This window comes from Odocoileus virginianus, chromosome 15, assembly GCF_023699985.2.
Source record: "Odocoileus virginianus isolate 20LAN1187 ecotype Illinois chromosome 15, Ovbor_1.2, whole genome shotgun sequence".
In the NCBI taxonomy this organism is placed as follows: Eukaryota; Metazoa; Chordata; class Mammalia; order Artiodactyla; family Cervidae; genus Odocoileus; species Odocoileus virginianus.
The window spans coordinates 17,185,645-17,204,800 of NC_069688.1; the positions used below are offsets into that span (position 1 = coordinate 17,185,645).

A 19,156-nucleotide genomic window follows, 5' to 3' on the forward strand; every position below is an offset into this window, starting at 1 on the left:
ACGAGTGTAAGAGATGGGATTCAGTTTAGTCTTCAATGTCAAACGTTCGCTCAACAGGACATGGTCAGTCACGGTCAGCCGTGGTGAGTGAGACCAGAAAAAGCAGAGAGACCTCCTCTGTGGGCAGCGCGGCCTCAAGTCTTTGCATGTGCTGGACCAGGGCCACCAGGGGGGCCATGCACTCATGCTGGCTGAGCTCGTCCACATCCAGGTCCAGCACGTCGCCTGGGCCCTCAGGGTCCTGACGCTCCTGGGGAGAGAGAGGCCGTGAGGGGGTTGAGCACCCGACTGTCTGCTCCATCACAGAGTGCACACAGTCGGGACCTCTCATCTTCCTCATGTTCTCAGGAAGTGTCCCCCCGCCCCCGCCTGCCCAGCTCTCTTCTGGGGTCACACCAAAGTCAGGGCATCACTGAAGACCCGCTGCTCTCTACACACACATCTCTTCAGACGTGTCCTGGTGGCCCCAGAACACTCCAAGTCTTGAGAGCAACAGTCTCCATGATTCTCAGCTGCTACTTTCTGTAAAAAGTAGAGCAACTGAAGGATAATCACAGGGTATGTGTTTTCCTATTGTGCTGTCAGTACTTCGAAAAGTACTGAGGACTTCTGTGAACTTAATATGCCTCAAAATTTTAATCAAAAATAGAATTTAAAAAATTCCTGATCCTTTTTAAGAAAAAAAGAGTAGGGATAATCATTTACACATGGGATGTTGAACTGAGGTGTCATACACACGGGGCGGAGCAACTGATCTGGTCGTGTCCCAGCACAGATCACTTCCAGGAAAAAGCAGCACAGGAAACTCCAAGAAGACATACTGGACAAGTAAAGGTCACAGCCTGCCCCCATCACCAGACACTCCTTCCCTGGAGGCCCAGCCTCCAAGGAGGAGATTCTGCTTGGGCCAGGAATGCTGATGACAGACACGCGGTTCTGACATCAACTGTGACCCCGGGAGGAGCCGGGAATGTGACCCATCCCCGCACTGCCCCCACCCTGGGCTGGTGGCGTTAAGACACTGTGCCTGGACTAGGGGCTGGGGCCCCACTATCCTGGGATGCCCTTTCCTTCCCAACACCAACAACACTCTTTAATCACCCGTCTCCGGAAATGACCAGCGCTGGCCTGAGGGTCTTGGGACCCATACGAATAGCTCTGGACTCCAGTTGAAAAATCAAACTGACTCATTTCCTCACTCAGGCTGCTGTCTGCCAGATACGATAGTGAAGACATGTATTGGGGGCCACCTGAAGGAAAAAGAGGATGAGCCACCGTCACTCAAGTCAGTAAGACACGTATGTCTCGAAGATCAAGTGACTCCTGCATTTAGGATACTTTCATTAAATCTGTACTCCTCACCCACCATCCAGGTGATCCCTGAGCAGTTACTCATCAGCAAAAACAAAGACATTAAATCACACTAGATCCAGTTTTTGGACGTGATGCTAACAGAACTTCTTGCATTTAAAATTTTGATGATGCACATTCTGCCCATAAAGCCTAACATAAATGTGGCTAGAGGTATTACTGATAAATAACTAATCCAACGTATGTAAGGAATTTAGAAAACGGGTCCACATTTTATCTTTGAATCGGTGGGGAAGAAAAAGCCATGAAGAAAAATTAAGCCAGAAATTAAAACCAGGAACACGTACAAGGACAGAGGGTTGATTCTACATAGGGAGGCCACGGACTTCCCTGGGGGTCCAGTGGTTAAGAATTTGTGTTCCAAGGCAGGGGACACGGGTTCAATTCCTGGTTAGGGAACTAAGATTCCACATGCCATGGAGCAATTAAGCCTGGGCGTCACAAGTAAGACTAGATGCAGGCAAGTAAGTAAATACAGAGGCTAGGAGAGCTCTCTTCAGAGAGGGGCATTACACAAAGCCTCGCGGGCCATGCTGACCTTGAGGGCCAAGACCCCCCTTCTGGGACATTGCAGCAAACCCAGGGAGACGAGTCTGAGTAACACACAAGCAGAATCCAAAAGCAAACAGCACACCAATCTTGCATGTGTTAAGAAACTGAACCAGATATGAACTCCTCTGGCTACGCTGAGATGCTTCCGTGCTGCTTTAACTAACTGCATTTCTTTAAAAGTACAATTCTATTTACCACTTGAAAATAAAAAATTTCCAAATCTAATTCAAGGCTGGGGTATTTAAAATACTATCTATATACTGGAATCTTCCTCATCATTTTGGAAATGTCCTACCTGCATCTTCATTTGCCGCCTCCCTGGCTTCTCTCCTAATTTCAATGTACTTTTTCTTTCTTTCCATAGGAACCTATTAGGCAAAAACAGACAATTTAAAACTTTTTAGACTCGGGGTCACATAGTTTCTATTTTTGCAGCAATCTGACAAAAACCACTGTTACTCATTTTAAGCAAAACTAAAACACCCACAGAGACAGACCCCGAGAGCCCGTGCTCCTCCAGCTCTGGGACTCAGCGGGTGGTGCTCCTCCAGCTCTGGGACTCAGCGGGTGGTGCTCCTCCAGCCTCAGGCCTGGCCAGGAGCCTCAGGCCCTCGACTGCACAGCTATGACAGACCACAGAGCTCCACAGAACTCCCAGACACTCACAGGTAACACACAGGGTCTGAGCGCCCCAAAGACTGGTGTGACTATGTGATGTCTTAGTTCTTTGAACACAGGCCTAGAAAACAGTCCTAGCTTTATTCCAAAAGGGCACAGGGCAGGGAGCAACCACTCACCTGAGCTTGTGAGCCACCGAGCCACACTAGGATGGGGCGGAGATCGGTCGTGCAGGACAGAGTGCCAGTCTCCCCTGGCACCTGCTCTGCCCGTCCACCGCCCTGGGCTGTGAAAGGCTGCAGCACCCCCAGCGTCCACTGAGCTTGGCAGAGACTGAGCGTCCTCCCCATCACCCTACCTATTCCTGCTTCTGGTGCCCAGGACTGGCTGAGTCCCCACCAGGGCCCAACCTTGCATGGGGTGAACCCCAACTCACTGACCATAGGAGCTTACTCAGAAGACCACTCGGGGGATGTGTGCTAACAGCTCCTTTTACTGGCATTTTCTGTCCTTTACAAGTTAAGGGAAAACGTGAGTCAGGGCCAACCTTTCACAGCTGCCTGAGATTATACCTGAGCTCGAACTATAAGCAACCACCTGTGTTTACAGCTCACAGCGGACTTGAGTAGAGGGCATTTAGTGTTCAGCACCCTGTACGTTCTTCCCTACAAGCCTTGGTAAGTGTTTTCACCTTGCAAACACCATGACCAGCCTCACTTACCTCCACTTCTATGGGAAATGTGTAGCAGCGCTTCAGGTCTATCAGATTTTCAAAAATGAGCAAGTTCTGTAAATGCAAAGAGTCCTATGATGATGCCCCAGTGGAGGAGAGGCCTGGTGCTGATGTCACTAGAGCACCTGCCGTCCGCATCCGTGCTGGGCTCCAGGAGACCCGCCACCCCGCCCCACAGGACCCAGCAGCACCATCCCCACCCTGCGGGACCCAGGCAGCACAGCCAGGGGTCAAGAGGGGCCTACCTTCTCCGGCTTCTCGCTGAACAGGAAGCCCTGGTAAAACCTGAGCTCTGTGAAGACGCAGCGGACGAGGGCAATGGCACAGGTGTAGGCGGCACAGTGGTACAGCCGCCGGCGCTCCAGCAGCTGGGCCTCCCCAGCCATGTTCTCCGAGAAGGCATCGTGGCATAGCCTGTGGGCGGCCGGGTGGGGGTCAGTCCCTCTATGGGAGACTGGCTCCAGTCCACACTGCAGGACCTGCCCTGTACACCCTCGCCCACACCTGGGCTGTATTGCACAGGAAGCTGGGGTGGGGGGCCCAGCTCGAGGAGCAGGAGGGGCTCCAAGAGGCCGGGTCTGAATGACTGAGTCCAAGGTCTGTGCGAGGGTGTGGAGGGTGGGTGGCAGTGGTGAGAGGAGTCCTGAGCACACCCAGGAGCCCGGTCTTTGCCCTGTCCACAGTGGCCAGCCCCCCTGAGCACATTGCCATCAGAACACAGCTGCCCCTCTGTCTACACTGCTCCCAACTGCTCCGCACAGCCTTCAGAGTCGGAAGGGATCACTGGCCAGCCCTTGACGGGAGAAGTATACATGGCCCAGCCAGGGGACCACAGCCTCTGCACTTCCATGCCCCCTCCAGTTACAGGAACACCCCCAGCTATGGGACCCCCCAGCTACGGGACAGGGACCCTCTGCAGGGCTGCAGACCGAGGAGCAAAAGATCAGGTTCCAGTAATACACGGATGGTCGCTGTGACCACAGGGCAGCAAGACTTGTCACCAGGAGGCCTGTGAGGCTCCACCCAGCAAGCCCAATGTTTCCCAACCACTGGCTGCAGGAGACCAGCAGCATGAACCTGTCAGCCCCGAGGGCTGTGCTCAGAGGTTAGATTCAGAAGGAAAAATGTGGCCCTCAAGACCTTCATTGATGCCAATACCTGCGGGTGATGTCACCCCTAAGGCACACACATGAGGAGGGGTGACCGGGGTGGAGGGGACTCTGCAGAGCGAGACCCTACACATCTGTGTTCAGCACTAAGACAGGAGCCGCACAGAAAGCTGGCTTCAGAGATGACATGTGTGACTCTTCCATGATTTACAGAACCACTGCTTAGAAATGCTGAACACTCCTTCAGTTTCAAATGAGAGAGAAAATAAAATACACTCAATCCCGCCTCACTGTAAATCATACACTGAGCTCTTGAAGGAGAAGAAATGGTAGAAAAACAGTAAGAGAAAAAGCTGTACTCTATAGAAGATGTGTATTGGATAAAACATGCTGCCCAATAACATGCTGAATTAACTCCATCCAAGAACTCTGTAGGGGCTTCCCTGGTGGCTCAGTGGGAAAGAATCTGCCTGCCACGCCATGCAGGAGACCTAAGTTTGACCCCTGGACTGGGGAGATCCCCTGGCGAAGGAAACAGCAATGCACTGCAGTATTCTTGCCTGCAGAATCCCATGGACAGAGGCACCACCACCACACAGTCTGTACACAGGAAAACTACTAACATTCAGTGTTCAAGCATGTATTCATATCATACACATACATAAAAACACATGCATCAAAAAAATTAACTACGATCTAAACTTAAGGAAAACCTTACTTAATTAGTGTCTTTGTAAGTTCATTTCCTTCTGTGACGCTCGAGCCGTGGAACACCTGGTTAATTTTAGATTCCTTAGAGTGGACATCATCTTTCGGAAGACGAGAGTACATCACCTCTAGCATCTTGTAATATCCCATCTTCTTGGTGATTTGAGTGTCAAAGGCAGATTCATTCAGCTAAAAGTATATAATAAATTATTATCTTTGGTCCTATCAAACATGGAAAATATTTTATTGAATAAATCAACTTTAATACTCAATGTTTCCTGGTGGCCCAGACGGTAAAGAATCTGCCTGTGATGCAGGAGACCCAGGTTCAATCCCTGAGTCGGGAATATTCCCTGCAGAAGGGAATAGCAACCCACTCCAGTATTCTTGCCTGAAGAATTCCATGGACAGAGGAGCCTGGTAGGCTATACAGTCTATAGGGTCACAAAGAGTAGGACACGACTGAGTGAACGTCTGTCAATACTCAATGCCCTTTAAATTGAAAATAATTTTAACAAAGATATTAAACCACTTCAGTAAGAAACAGCCCAGGGGCTAAAACATGAACATAAGTACTGATGTGTGGTAGCAAATACTGACTTCAGCTCAGTGAAACTTATTTTGGACTTCTGGCCTCCCAGGGTGTGAGAGCATAGATTTCTGTTGTTCCAGGTCACCAAGCTTATAGTAATTTATTACAGCAGGTTAAGGAAACTAATATATATTTGGGTACCAAGAGTAGGGGGGCTACTTCAAAATGAAAAAAATACATAAGTGGCTTTGGAATCGAACAGGGAAGACAGGAGGAAAAAACTTTGGCCGTGCATGACAGAAAAAGTCTATATTGCCTATATTTCTTGCCAATGTTAGAAATGTCAACATTGAAGGCACTGATGGTGAGCACTCAGAAGTGGAGGGCAAGCCAGTGGCAGCAAAAGCGATGAATGCTATCTCAGGGAATGGCCATTGTCACAAACCTATTCTTGGTGGAAATTCAGATGTTAAAGTAATTGTTGGTGAGGTCTCAGAATGAAGTAGGTAACAGTTTTTAGAAACTGGAGGAAAGAGGATCCATGCTATATGGTGCAAGAAAACTTAGCTGAAGAGTATTCAGAGGTTGTGTAGAAAGCAGAGAATGTAGGCTGTGCCCTTGAATATGCAGCTGAAAGATTTCTAAGTAAATTTGTTGGAGATAAGCCTGGCTTCTTCCTTGCTGCTCATAATAAAATGTGTGAGAAATTAGACAGAACTTGATGATGTGGGAAATTCTCAGCCCATCCAGCTTGTAGAAGACACCGCCATGAGGAGAGCCACAGTGAGGGAAGTCGATTGAAGAAGACCACGGGTGCAGCCAGGGAAAGAAGCCTGTGCTCACTGCTGCCCTCAGCCTGTACCGCTCCTCCACCCCCGCAAGACCCAGAACCAGGGAGGGGCCGTGGCAGGAATCTCCAAGACAGGCAGGAGACAGACAGAAGGTTTCTGAGAAGCTCAGATCAGTTTGAACCGAAAGGGAAGAAGAAAAGATGAAATGAAAAAAAGGATGCTATATTCCCCAAATGCTACAGGCAAGAAACAGATAAACCTGCTCAGCTGAAAACAAATGCTAACCTTCAAGGAAAAAGGACATGACTCCAAGGACAGAGTCTTTGGCCCAGAGCACAGAACACCAGGCCACTATTCTCAGGTCTTGAAACCTAATGGATTTGCCTGACTGAATTTTCAAACTGCTTTGGAAAACAAACTCCTTCCTTCCATTGTCTCCTGTTTGGAACAAGAATGTCTATAATGATCATCCTATGCCTGTTCCACCACTGTATCTTGGAAGCAAATAAAGTATTTTCTAGCTTCACAGGTCCACAAATGGAGACGGTGTGGCCTCAGAATGCACCATTCTGAGAACCCCACCCATAACGATTTATATGATGAGGTGTGGGACTTGGTGCTAACGATCTTTAGGTGAGCTTTTGGACATAGAAGCTTCCCTAGTGGCTCAGAGGTTAAAGCGTCTGCCTGCAATGCGGGAGAGCTGGGTTCGTTCCCTGGGTCAGGAAGATCTCCTGGAGAAGGAAATGGCAATTCACTCCAGTATTCTTGCCTGGAGAATCCCATGGACGGAGGAGCCTGGAGGGCTACAGTCCATGGTATTGCAAAGAGTAGGAAACAACCGAGCAACTTCACTTTCACTTTTCACTTTCTTTGGACATAGAAGTTGATGTTGTGTAATGATGTAAAGTAATTAGCCTCCAACTAATAAAAATAAATGGAAAAAAAAAAAAAAGAAGTTGATGTTGTAATGGGTTTAGACCTGGAATGAGATAAATGTATTTTGCAAATAGAAACACTTGGCACAGGTGGACTATGTGAGGCTGAATTAAAGACCTAAAAAGACACCCACACTCCAATGCCTAGAACCTGGGTCTGTCACCTTGTATGAGAGAAGGGATGAGACAGGTGAAATGAAACAAAGAATTCTGAGATTATCCAAGAGGATACTAAATGCACTTTTGTTTACAGGAGAGAGGCAGAGAGAGACACTACACAGAACTGAGGAGGCCAGAAGCAACCCAAGTGTCCACTGACAGAGGAATGGATAAAGAGTTGGTACATACATCAATATGATAGAATATTACTTGGCCATAAAAAAGAATGAAATAATGCCATTTGCAGCAACACGGACGGACCTACAGATTATCATACTAAGGGAAGTAAGTCCCACAAAGACAAATATCATATGGTATCATTTATAAGTGGAATCTAAACTATGAGACAGTCAACTTACAAAACAGAAATAGATTCAAAGATGTAGAGAACAGACTTCTGGTTACTAAAGGGGGAGGAGGGGAAGGGGATAAATTAGGAGTTTGGGATTAACACACACACAACTATACATAAAACAGACAAACAAAGACCCATTGTATAGCACAGGGAACTATACTCAGTATCTTGTAATAACCTCTAATGGGAAAGAATCAAATAAAGAATAGACACATGTGTGTATCAGGTTGGTGCAAAAGTAATTGGGGTTTTGTACTGTTGAACTCTGCCGTTTGATATTGGAATACATTCTTAATTTGGTTATGTTATATATCATTACATCATTTTAATGCACATTTTCTCACTTTAAGATTTTTGCTTTCAGACTCTACTACAAAGCCACAGTCATCAAGACAGTATTGTACTGGCACAAAGACAGAAATATAGATCAATGGAAAAGAATAGAAAGCCCAGAGATAAATCCACGAACCTATGGTCACCTTATCTTCGACAAAGGAGGCAAGGATATACAATGGAAAAAAGATAACCTCTTTAACAAGTGGTGCTGGGAAAACTGGTCAACCACCTGTAAAAGAATGAAACTAGAACACTTTCTAACACCATACACAAAAATAAACTCAAAATGGATTAAAGATCTAAATGTAAGACCAGAAACTATCAAACTCCTAGAGGAGAACATAGGCAAAACACTCTCCGACATAAATCACAGCAGGATCCTCTATGACCCACATCCCAGAATTTCAGAAATAAAAGCAAAAATAAACAAATGGGACCTAATGAAACTTAAAAGCTTTTGCACAACAAAGGAAACTATAAGCAAGGTGAAAAGACAGCCCTCAGATTGGGAGAAAATAATAGCAAACAAAGCAACAGACAAAGGATTAATCTCAAAAATATACAAGCAACTCCTCCAGCTCAACTCCAGAAAAATAAATGACCCAATCAAAAAATGGGCCAAAGAACTAAACAGACATTTCTCCAAGGAAGACATATAGATGGCTAACAAACACATGAAAAGATGCTCAACATCACTCATTATCAGAGAAATGCAAATCAAAACCACAATGAGGTACCATTATACGCCAGTCAGGAGGGCTGCTATCCAAAAGTCTACAAGCAATAAATGCTGGAGAGGGTGTGGAGAAAAGGGAACCCTCTTACACTGTTGGTGGGAATGCAAATTAGTACAGCCACTATGGAAAACAGTGTGGAGATTTCTTAAAAAGCTGGAAATAGAACTGCCATATGACCCAGCAATCCCACTTCTGGGCATACACACCAAGGAAACCAGATCTGAAAGAGACACGTGCACCCCAATGTTCATCGCAGCACTGTTTATAATAGCCAGGACATGGAAGCAACCCAGATGCCCATCAGCAGACGAATGGATGAGGAAGCTGTGGTACATATACACCATGGAATATTACTCAGCCATTAAAAAGAATTCATTTGAATCAGTTCTAATGAGATGGATGAAACTGGAGCCCATTATACAGAGCGAAGTAAGCCAGAAAGATAAAGACCATTACAGTATACTAACACATATATATGGACTTTAGAAAGATGATAACAATAACCCTATATGCAAAACAGAAAAAGAGACTCAGATGTATAGAACAGACTTGTGGACTCTGGGAGAAGGCGAGGGTGGGATGTTTCAAAAGAACAGCATTGAAACATGTATATTATCTAGGGTGAAACAGATAACCAGCTCAGGTTGGGTACATGAGACAAGTGCTCGGGCCTGGTGCACTGGGAAGACCCAGAGGGATCGGGTGGAGAGGGAGGTGGGAGGGGGGACTGGGATGGGGAACACATGTAAATCCATGGCTAATTCATTTCAATGTATAACAAAAACTACTGTAATGATGTAAAGTAATTAGCCTCCAACTAATAAAAATTTAAAAAAAAAATCTTTAAAAAAAAAAAAAAGATTTTTGCTAATGACTTATAGCTGTGTAATTTATATTTATTTTAGACTATGGAAATGGTGCTAGACAAATAACAAATTTGAGCCATTTTTCTTATTCAAGCTCAAATGAGTCATAAAGCAGAGGAGACAACTCACAACATCAACAACGCATTTGGCCCAGAAACTACTAATGAATGTACAGTGCGGTGGTGGTTCAAGAAGTTTTGCAAAGGAGAAGAGAGCCTTGCAGGTAAGGGGTGAAGTGCCCAGATATCGGATGATGACAACGACCAACTGAGAGCCATCACTGAAGCTGATCCTCTTACAACTACACAAGAAACTGCTGAAGAACTCATTGTTGACCATTCTATGATTGTTCAGTATGTGAAGCAAACTGGAAAGGTGAAAAAGCTTGGTTGTTTTGAAGAGTCATCTTCTCTTATTCTATGCAACAACAGTGAACGATTTCTTGATCACACTGTGACATGCAACAAAAAGTGGACTGCATACGACAACCAGCAATGACCAGCTCAGGGGATGGATGGAGAAGCTCCAAAGCACTTCCCAAAGCCAAACTTAAGGTCACAGTCAACATTTGGTGGTCTGCTGCCCGTCTGATCCACCATGGCTTTCTGAATCCCAGCAAAACCATTACATCTTGAGAAGTATGCTTAGCAAATCGATGAGATGAACTAAAAACTGCAATGCCTGCAGCCGGCACTGGTCAACAGAAAGGGCTCAATTCTTCTCCACAACAATGCCTGATGGCACATCACACAACCAATGCTTCAAAAGGTGAATGATTTTAGGCTTTGAAGTTTTACCTCAACTGCCAGATTCACCTGACCTCTTGCCGACCGACTACCACTTTATTGAGCATCTCAACAACTTTTTGCAAGGAAAATGCTTCCACAACCAGCAGGAGACAGAAAATGCTTCCCAAGAAATCACTGAGTCCCAAAGTACGGATTTTTATGCTACAAGAATAAACAAACTTATTTTTCATTGGCAAAAATGTGCTGACTATAATAGTTCCTACTTTGATTAATAAAGATGTGTTTGAGCCTAGTTACAATGTTTTAAAATTCACAGCCTGAAACTGCAATTAAGTTTGCACCAACTTAATATAACAAACAGTTCGCTGTATACCTGAAATGAATACAACATTGTAAATCAACTATATATATATCGATTAAAAAAAAGAAAAACAGTGAATTTTTTAAAAAAGAGGAAGAGGAAGGGGAAGAGGAGAGGTCAAGTGACCAAGACTCAGAGGGAGGATCACCATGGCTATGAGCTGAGGGATGCTGGATCCAGAGGCTGGTGGAGAGGAAAGGGTTCTCCTTGGAGCCTCTGAAGCAAGTACAGCCCTAGGAAGCGGATTTCTGACTTCCGATCTCGGAACCATGAGACAGAAACCCCTGTGGGTCTAAGCCACACTCCCAGTCATTTTTACAGACGCCTCTGGAAACTAACACAGATGCCACGTGCCCAAAGGCTGAGATCCAAGCACGAAGGGGACGCTTCTTGAGTTGCAGACACCCTGGCTGAATACACGGCAGTTTCTAGTGACACTGACCAAGGAGGGCTGTCGTCTCTTACTAACGTTCAACTTAGTAAAAGGCTGTGATACCTTTGTAAACCTGGACTTCAACACATCGATAGCCTCCACCACAGTTCTGCTGAAGAAGTCCCTCAGGGCACCCAGGCAGCAGTGCCGCAGCAGAGTGAGGAGGGCCCGGTCCACTACCGCCTGGCGGGTGGCGCTGGGAAGCAGGTCGTCCCTGCTGAACTTCCGGTACACGCTTTCCAGAAGGCCCAACTGCGTGGCACATGAACTCCTAAGAACAAAGGAAAATTACACGCACATGCCGGCTTTAAACAAATACTCCGCAAGGGCCCACTATGCTACAAGTAAATGCTAATGATTATGAATTAGAAAAATAAAGATTATGTATATAAAACCATGAAATACAAAAAGCATATGTACGTAAGCCATGTGATCTTACTCATCTCCACAGAAACCTTCGTGGCTATTTAGGCCTTGGAAAAAGGATATTTTCATTTATTTTCAAGTTTGGTCCAGTTCAGAGGATACCTGCAAGGCTTCAAAGAGCCCCATGCTGATGACCATCACGTGTTCCGGACCCTGAAACTCATGAACCAAGGACCCATCATTGTACTTCCCAGGAAGAGACTCAGTCAGCAGGGAAACATGGTCTATGAATGACTGCCTACACAATTCAGCCTATAAATCTTTAAGTTAAGGATAGACTGTTTCCCTGCCTATAAAAATAAGAGGTTACGACTGAATGACCACTAAAATCTTACCCAGTTCTAAAATCTTGATATGAAGTTAGATATGAGCCAGGACAAAAAATACTAGATTTGAAGGTAATTCAGTCACAAAAATCTGAGGTGGCAGGACACGACTGGATCTACAAGAGCTCTGTGATGTGAGCCCAGACTCTGCTCCAGACCTAAACTCTCCATGACCATCCTGCTAAAGGAAGGAGGAGGAAAAGGGAAAAGAGCAAGAATGGCCACCACACGGTTTACTGAAAAGTCATGCAAATGAGCATTCACTATGAACACACGTTCCATGTCACTCATAACAGAAGAAACACACATTAGAGTGACACTGAGAGATTCTTTCTCACCTGTTATCGCTGGAAAAAATCCAAATGTTTGTCAACATACTCTGACAAAACTGTGATGAAATAGACACTTACATGCACTGCCGAAAGGAATACAAATAATACATCCCCCAAAATGGGATGTGATGATGTGATGATATCTAGCACAATTAAACGTGCATTTACCTTTGCTCTCACACTTAGGGATCCACTGCGAAGCTGCACTGGCAACATACAACATAGCAGGGCCAGGGCTAGTCGCTGGGCTATTACTCTAGTCACTGAGCTCATACACTAGTCGCTGAGCTATTACTCTAGATGCTGAGCTAGTACTCTAGTCACTTAAGTATTACTCTAGTCACTTAAATATTACTCTAGTTGCTGAGCTATTACTCTAGTCACTTAAGTATTACTCTAGTCACTGAGCTATTACTCTAGTCACTGAGCTATTAACTCTAGTCACTGAGCTATTACTCTCAACAGCAAAAGGCTGACCCAGAGCCCAGCAGCAGGGGCTGCGTCCACACACTGCAACACTTTCACACCATGAATAATTACACAATTGCTTTAAAAAAAAAAAAAAGGAAAGCAGAGACCTCTATAGCTGATTCAGAGTGTCTACAGAAAATAGGAAGTAGAAAAAAAGGTGAAGGAGCATAAGATGACAGAAGAGGGACCGAGACAGAAGGAGGTTCCAGAACACAGCATATTACTTACTTTCAGTGTTCAAAGCATGTATGTACTTTATGTGTTCAAAAACAAAATTAAATCAAAAGAAAATAAATAACTTCTAAGATCTGGAAATTAATTAAAGTGTACCTAATGAAGCAGTATAAAAACCACACACTGAAAAACACTCAAGTGAACATAAAGTGTGGCTATATCTTCAGAGAATATACTCTAAGTAAATTATAAATAAAATTTAAAATGTTAACTTCATGCAGCTATGATTATTCTTATTATTTTTGAAAATACTTTCTGTGTATTATTGGATAAAATAATTATGTAATGATGGGATGTTATTTAAATCGATCCTGAACAGAAAAAACAAAGATCTACAATGTAAGGGAAAAAATAATAAAAAGAAATTAAATAATAAAGAACTCATAATGTTAAGATTGAAAGAGAAAGATCAGAGTGTTGTTCTTTTCCTTAAACAAACTATTCCTTAGTTGCATGAACTGAAAGTAACACTGCAACCCAGCAGCACCAAGTTCACCTAGGACCCAGACTGCGGTCTCTAAACACCGCTTCACGGACTCTCTGGAGAAATGGTGTGATTCAGGTGCAGGTGAGCCTGAGACAATCTGCAGAGCCAGAGAGCATCTGAAAGACAACCAGAGACCAGTGGAGAGCTGCCCAAGCACTGCGGAACTAGCTACCAGGGACCCACTGGCCACAGAACATGAACATCAGAAAGAAAAGTGATGGTAATGGATTGACATTTACCTCTGTTTTGTCTTTAAAAGCTCTAAAAATGAAAAAAGTTACAGAGACAATTGTAGCATTGGAGTATGTTTTAAAATTGGGGTGTGAAAAATCCTCCAATTTTATCTCTCTTTTTCAAAATTATTTTGGCTGTTAAGGGGTATTTTGCACTTCCATAAAATATTAGAAACCCCTAGACAATTCCTATACACACAAAAATAAGATTTGTTGGAATTCTGATATGGACTGCATGAAAGCTACCAATGCAGATAGAAATAACGATGTTAACAATACTGTATCTTGCAATTCATGCACATGGAATATCACTCCACTTATTCAGATCTTTCATTTTTTAACTTCCTTAACCAATAGATTGTAATTTTTGGTGTACTAGTCTTGAACTTCTTTTGTTAAGATTTATTCCCATCTGTTTTATTCTTTTTTGTGCTATTATCAATGGAATTACATTTGTAATTATAGTGTCAAATGTTCTCTGTTCATATATAGAAATACTATTGGTTTGTGAATACTGATCCTGTATGTGATAAATTTTCTATAACTGTCTATTTGTTCTAATAGTTTCTTGTGATCTTCAGAATTTTCTACCTTGGGCCATCTGTGAATAAATACAGTTCTTCTTCTTTCTTTCCACGCTGACTGTCTTATTTCTTTTGCCTGCCTGATTGCAATGGCTGGAACCTCCAATACTACATTGAGTAGAAAAGAATAGACATCCTTATTCCCAAACTCAGGAAGAAAACATTCAGCCCTTCACTATATTTTGCTGGCTGTTGGTTTTTCTTAGATGACCTTTTGCCTCTTTTATCATAAATGAGTAAATGAGTGTTGGATTTTTTCAAAAACTTAACTGCATCTACTGAAATAAGGCACTCACTGTTTTCTGCACAGTGACAATAATCTCCCACAGAAATAAAACATTTATGGTTCCTAGGATCACAAACTAAGAGTGACTTACTTTCCGGCAATCCTCCTGAAAGTAGACTGAAATAATTCTTCCAGAACATGCTGCTGTTCCCGACACAGAATTTCTGTCATCAACTCCATCAACATAGGACTCTGGGATAACTCCAATGCATCCAGAAACTAGGAAAGAAACACACACCAATGGTGATTATGATGATAATTGTGTTGCACTGATTTTTGACAGTTCAAATAAAAAAGAGAAAATTATAACAGTTTCACAAAGATTAACAAATGCCAATATATGTCATTTTTGTGGCTACAGTTAATGCTTGGCATATAATGTTCACAAAATACTTGAGTTTTGATTCCCTCAGAGTTTCACAGAAAGTTTTGCTCTGACCATGTTTAGGGTCCTCTCTTCCCCTCTACGAGGCCACTCCTGGGCTCCAGCCCCAAGGGTGCGAGTGTCCCCTCACACCAACCTCACCACACAGCAACGCTCCAGGATGTGGGTCCAGCGTTCTCACCTCATGTCCCACCTTCCACCTCCATGTCCCTCTGCTCTATGCTTCAGGAGACAGCTGCAATCTTATCTGCCGTTTGGTGAAGGTTTATTAATTCTGCCCTCATGTAATTAATTTCCAAGAGCCCTAACTTGTTCTTTCTCAACATGACACTGTCTCTAGTCTCTGAAGTTACTCTGAACAGTTCTCTTTGATGTTCTTATGTTGACTTGTTGATTCTGTTCCCTTCAGTTCCTGTTGTTTTACGTCTTTTTTAGACCAGAAGCTTTCTTCAAACGTTCCATGATTATTTGTGCTTGCACTTACAGTAAGAGAAAGGTACTATAGATCTACTCAGAACTTTTGTTGGACTCAACAAGTCGCTGGCAGATTGTGGGGGAGCAGGAAACTCAGCTGGTACTGGTGTAATGGTGCTGCTGCCCACTGATGACTTCTGAATTGCAGAAAGAACACACCATGCAACAGAGAAATGAGGCGGCAACCACTGCGACCAGCCAGCAGACGTGAGGTCACTCACAAGGCCTACTGGGGTGGGGCTGTTGTCAGAAAGGTGAGCCTGAATATCATGGCCATGCCTGCAGCCTGAATTCTAGTTTAGAGAAAATGCAAAGGGGGAGGGAAACAAAAAAGCACCTCAAGGAACCAATCAGACAAAGGGGGTCAGCCTCTAAGAACATGCTCTGCTTTCTTCCAAAACCCAACATCACAGAGAAACAAAAGGGACAGATGTAAAGACACCAGGGACATGACAATTTGAAGCAACTGTCAATTAGATCCTGATTTGAAACATCCAGACAAACAGGACATCAAGAGAAGTGTGACCGCAGACGACAGAACACAGGGTCTGAGAGCAGTGTGAACTTTCCTGCGTCTGGTATCAGCGTGGCACCTCCTGCTCAGGAGCCCTGCTGAAGCATCCTAGGGTGAAGCTCCAGGACATGTGCAGCTAACTCACAAAGGTTTCAGCCAAACACACACACACAGGTGCACACACACAAAGCAAGTATGACAAAAAGTTAACAGCTGAATACGGGAGATGGTTATAGGGATGCTTCTCAAACAACCACCACTCAAACTTCAGAAGCTGTACCATATACGTAATATTCTTATTTCTAAGCTTTTTTGGGTATTATTCCTCAAAACTTACACACCATGCATAAAATACTGCACAATATTTATATGCATAAAATACCTCACAATTTTTAAAGTGGGAAAGAAAGAGAAGTTGTTCAGTCATGTCTGATTCTTTGTTACCCCATGGACTATAGCCTACCAGGTTCCTCCGTCCATGGGATTTTCAAGGCAAGAGTACTGGAGTGGGTCGCCATTTCCTACTCCAGGGGATCTTCCCAACCCAGGGATCGAACCCGGGTCTCCCACATTAAAGGCAGACGCTTTTACCATATGAGCCACCAGGGAAGTCTGAGGAACAATTCGTTACAAAGGATTCAGACACGCTTCTGCTTCTACCAACACCCAGCTTTCAAAATGCATTCAACAGTATCCTTAAAATTAGAACATTCTCTCAATATTTCACTTACTTCTCCCCAAGAATCGTTAGCAAATAGAAAACAAGCAGTGTTTTACCTTTAGTTGCTACTACTGAAAACAAACCTTTTTCATACAATCCACGTAGTTACTATAGCGCAGAGTCCCCGGGGGGAACTCTCCAGATCTCATGGGGAAATGAGAGACAATGAGCTTCTCAAGAGTACATCTGAGCTCCTGCAGATGGTCCCCCGTGAGGCTGGAGAAGAAGGGGAGCAGTGCCACGGCCTGGCCCTGCGGAGGAAGCACAAGCGTGAGACTAGCCGCAGGCCCCATGGACAAGAGCAATGACTGCTCTCTACAGATGGAGCCAGTGGGTTAAATGACCACTGCCGGACACCACGCCCACAGTGGGATATGCTCCATATCCAGACTTCCACTCTAGTCTCAGTGGTCAAGTCAGGGCCGCCCGAGAGCATGAGACAGGGCAGCACAAGTCTGTGTGATTTCTCCTCCTACAAGCAGAGCTGCTCTTAGGAACGTGCTGCCCAAGTCCTTGAGGAAAGACCATCATGACAGCCTAAAGGGTGAATGCAGAACTGACTCTCCTCCACCAGGGCCCCGGAGATCCCAGGCAGGGCCTTCCTCCCTGGGCGGGACATCAGTTCCCAGACCCCCTTGTACTGAGACCCCCGTGTGCTAAGCACACGAAGCAGAAAAATCCCAGAGAAACATCCCGTGATCCATAGCAAGACACGTTCATGAAGCTAAGCTTTACTGGAGTAAAATCTGTTACTTTTAGGACTCTAAAATTACAGTCCATGAAGTTCTGGGCCCAAGTTACTGAGATGTTTTAGATTCTTATTAATAGAAAGATGACTGATGGCTACAAAAACCAGTAACAGGGACCCAGGAGTTCTCTGTGCTGCTCCTTCTGCTTTTGAGAATGCCTGAAATTTTCCATAAAATAAAATGAAAAAAAAAAAAACAAAAAATATCACAAATACACAAAAATATAAAACAGGAAAACAAATGGAGACCATAACCTGAAAAAAAATCTTTTTAATCTCTTACCTTTAAATGTAGATCCAATTTTGGATCAGCAAGTAGACTCACAAAAGTTGTAAAAACTTCCGGGAAGGCACTGTGACTTGTATTAGAGGACACCGATGAATCAATCTAACAGAGGGAAAATAAACTCAGATTTCTACACTGTGCCTCCAATTTCCTACACTACATTTTCTACTTTTTAAATTTCAGAAATGATCTATAAATTTGTTCTTGGGCTTCAACAGTATGTCAACAGTTTCTGTTCTGAAATGTTTTTAAAACTATCCTCTAAGACAATGCACATAAAAGGCACATTGAGAAGATAAGAAAAAACAATGAGAATAAAGGACAATAAAGTAAGAAAATGGAAAAACATAAGATGTAAGTGAATCAGAAATTAGTCAAACCAATGAGCTTTTCAAGAAACCTCCATTAAATTTTCAAAGACACAAGCAAAGGACACAATTACATTTTCAAGGTTTCTCAAAATACCTGCAGAATTTTTGCCAGTAAGGTGAGCACCGCGGTTTTGCTGTCAGGGGTGGCGTCCCCAGCCCACCACGGGCTGCAGCACCCCCAGCTCTGCAGGACGGTGCTGACCAGTTTCAGGCCTTGCTGCCTCTGGCTGGCTCGGTCCCGGAAGCTCTGATCCAATAGACCGTTCAGGATGGCGCTCACCTGCAACAGTGTGGACAAAGGAAGGGAAACTTACCATCCAGGCCAACAGACGGGCAACAGAATTTACTGTCATTCAAAGCTCTTCCCAGAAAACGAAGACATTACTTCCAGAAGAGCCATGTACCTCACAGCTCCTCAAATCTGAAGTTCACATGTGACTTAACATGTGAGTTTTCTTACAAAGGCCCACAGTGGTCTCCAGCTCCTTGACTAAATCAGGCTTAAACCACTACTGTCTTCTTAGTGGGGGCATTCTCCACAGGAGGGGAAGTCAGCTCTCTGCGGTCACCATTACTACCGTGTGCACTCATGTGCACACACACAGGGACACAGGCACACAGAGATACACCCACAGGCGCACACACACATACACAGGCACATGCATACACAGGAACATGCACACAGGGACACACGTGCATGTATTCCTGTCAAACCACCATTCCAACAGCGCTCTCCTAAGCCCACTGAGATCCATGAATCAACATCCCCACCGCCATGACACCGCTCACAGATGAGCCAGCCGCAAGCTAGCACACGTCTCCTTCCTTGGCGACACTGACGGCCATGAACTTAATACTTGACTCGTGAACAACACGGTTTGAATGGCACAGGTACCCTTGACGAGGAAATGCACTCTAGTGCCGTGGTCC

General features: G+C 44.4%; 1 protein-coding gene across 3 annotated transcripts in view; it reads right to left on the reverse strand.

Annotated features, from left to right (window-relative positions):
- The window catches only part of PRKDC (protein kinase, DNA-activated, catalytic subunit), a 129,982-nt gene that overhangs the window by 57,411 nt on the left and 53,415 nt on the right, over window positions 1-19,156 (reverse strand). For 2 of the 3 annotated variants that reach the window (XM_070477070.1, XM_070477072.1), the window contains exons 37-47: window positions 18,321-18,506; window positions 17,853-17,957; window positions 16,905-17,072; window positions 14,819-14,946; window positions 11,412-11,619; window positions 5,102-5,280; window positions 3,520-3,688; window positions 3,263-3,328; window positions 2,219-2,291; window positions 1,102-1,250; window positions 113-250 (exon numbers count right to left, since the gene is read on the reverse strand). In XM_070477070.1, coding sequence (XP_070333171.1) covers window positions 113-250; window positions 1,102-1,250; window positions 2,219-2,291; window positions 3,263-3,328; window positions 3,520-3,688; window positions 5,102-5,280; window positions 11,412-11,619; window positions 14,819-14,946; window positions 16,905-17,072; window positions 17,853-17,957; window positions 18,321-18,506 — 1,569 coding nt within the window. The remainder of the gene's footprint in view (window positions 1-112; window positions 251-1,101; window positions 1,251-2,218; window positions 2,292-3,262; window positions 3,329-3,519; window positions 3,689-5,101; window positions 5,281-11,411; window positions 11,620-14,818; window positions 14,947-16,904; window positions 17,073-17,852; window positions 17,958-18,320; window positions 18,507-19,156) is intronic. The other variant, XM_070477071.1, reaches the window with a different exon arrangement.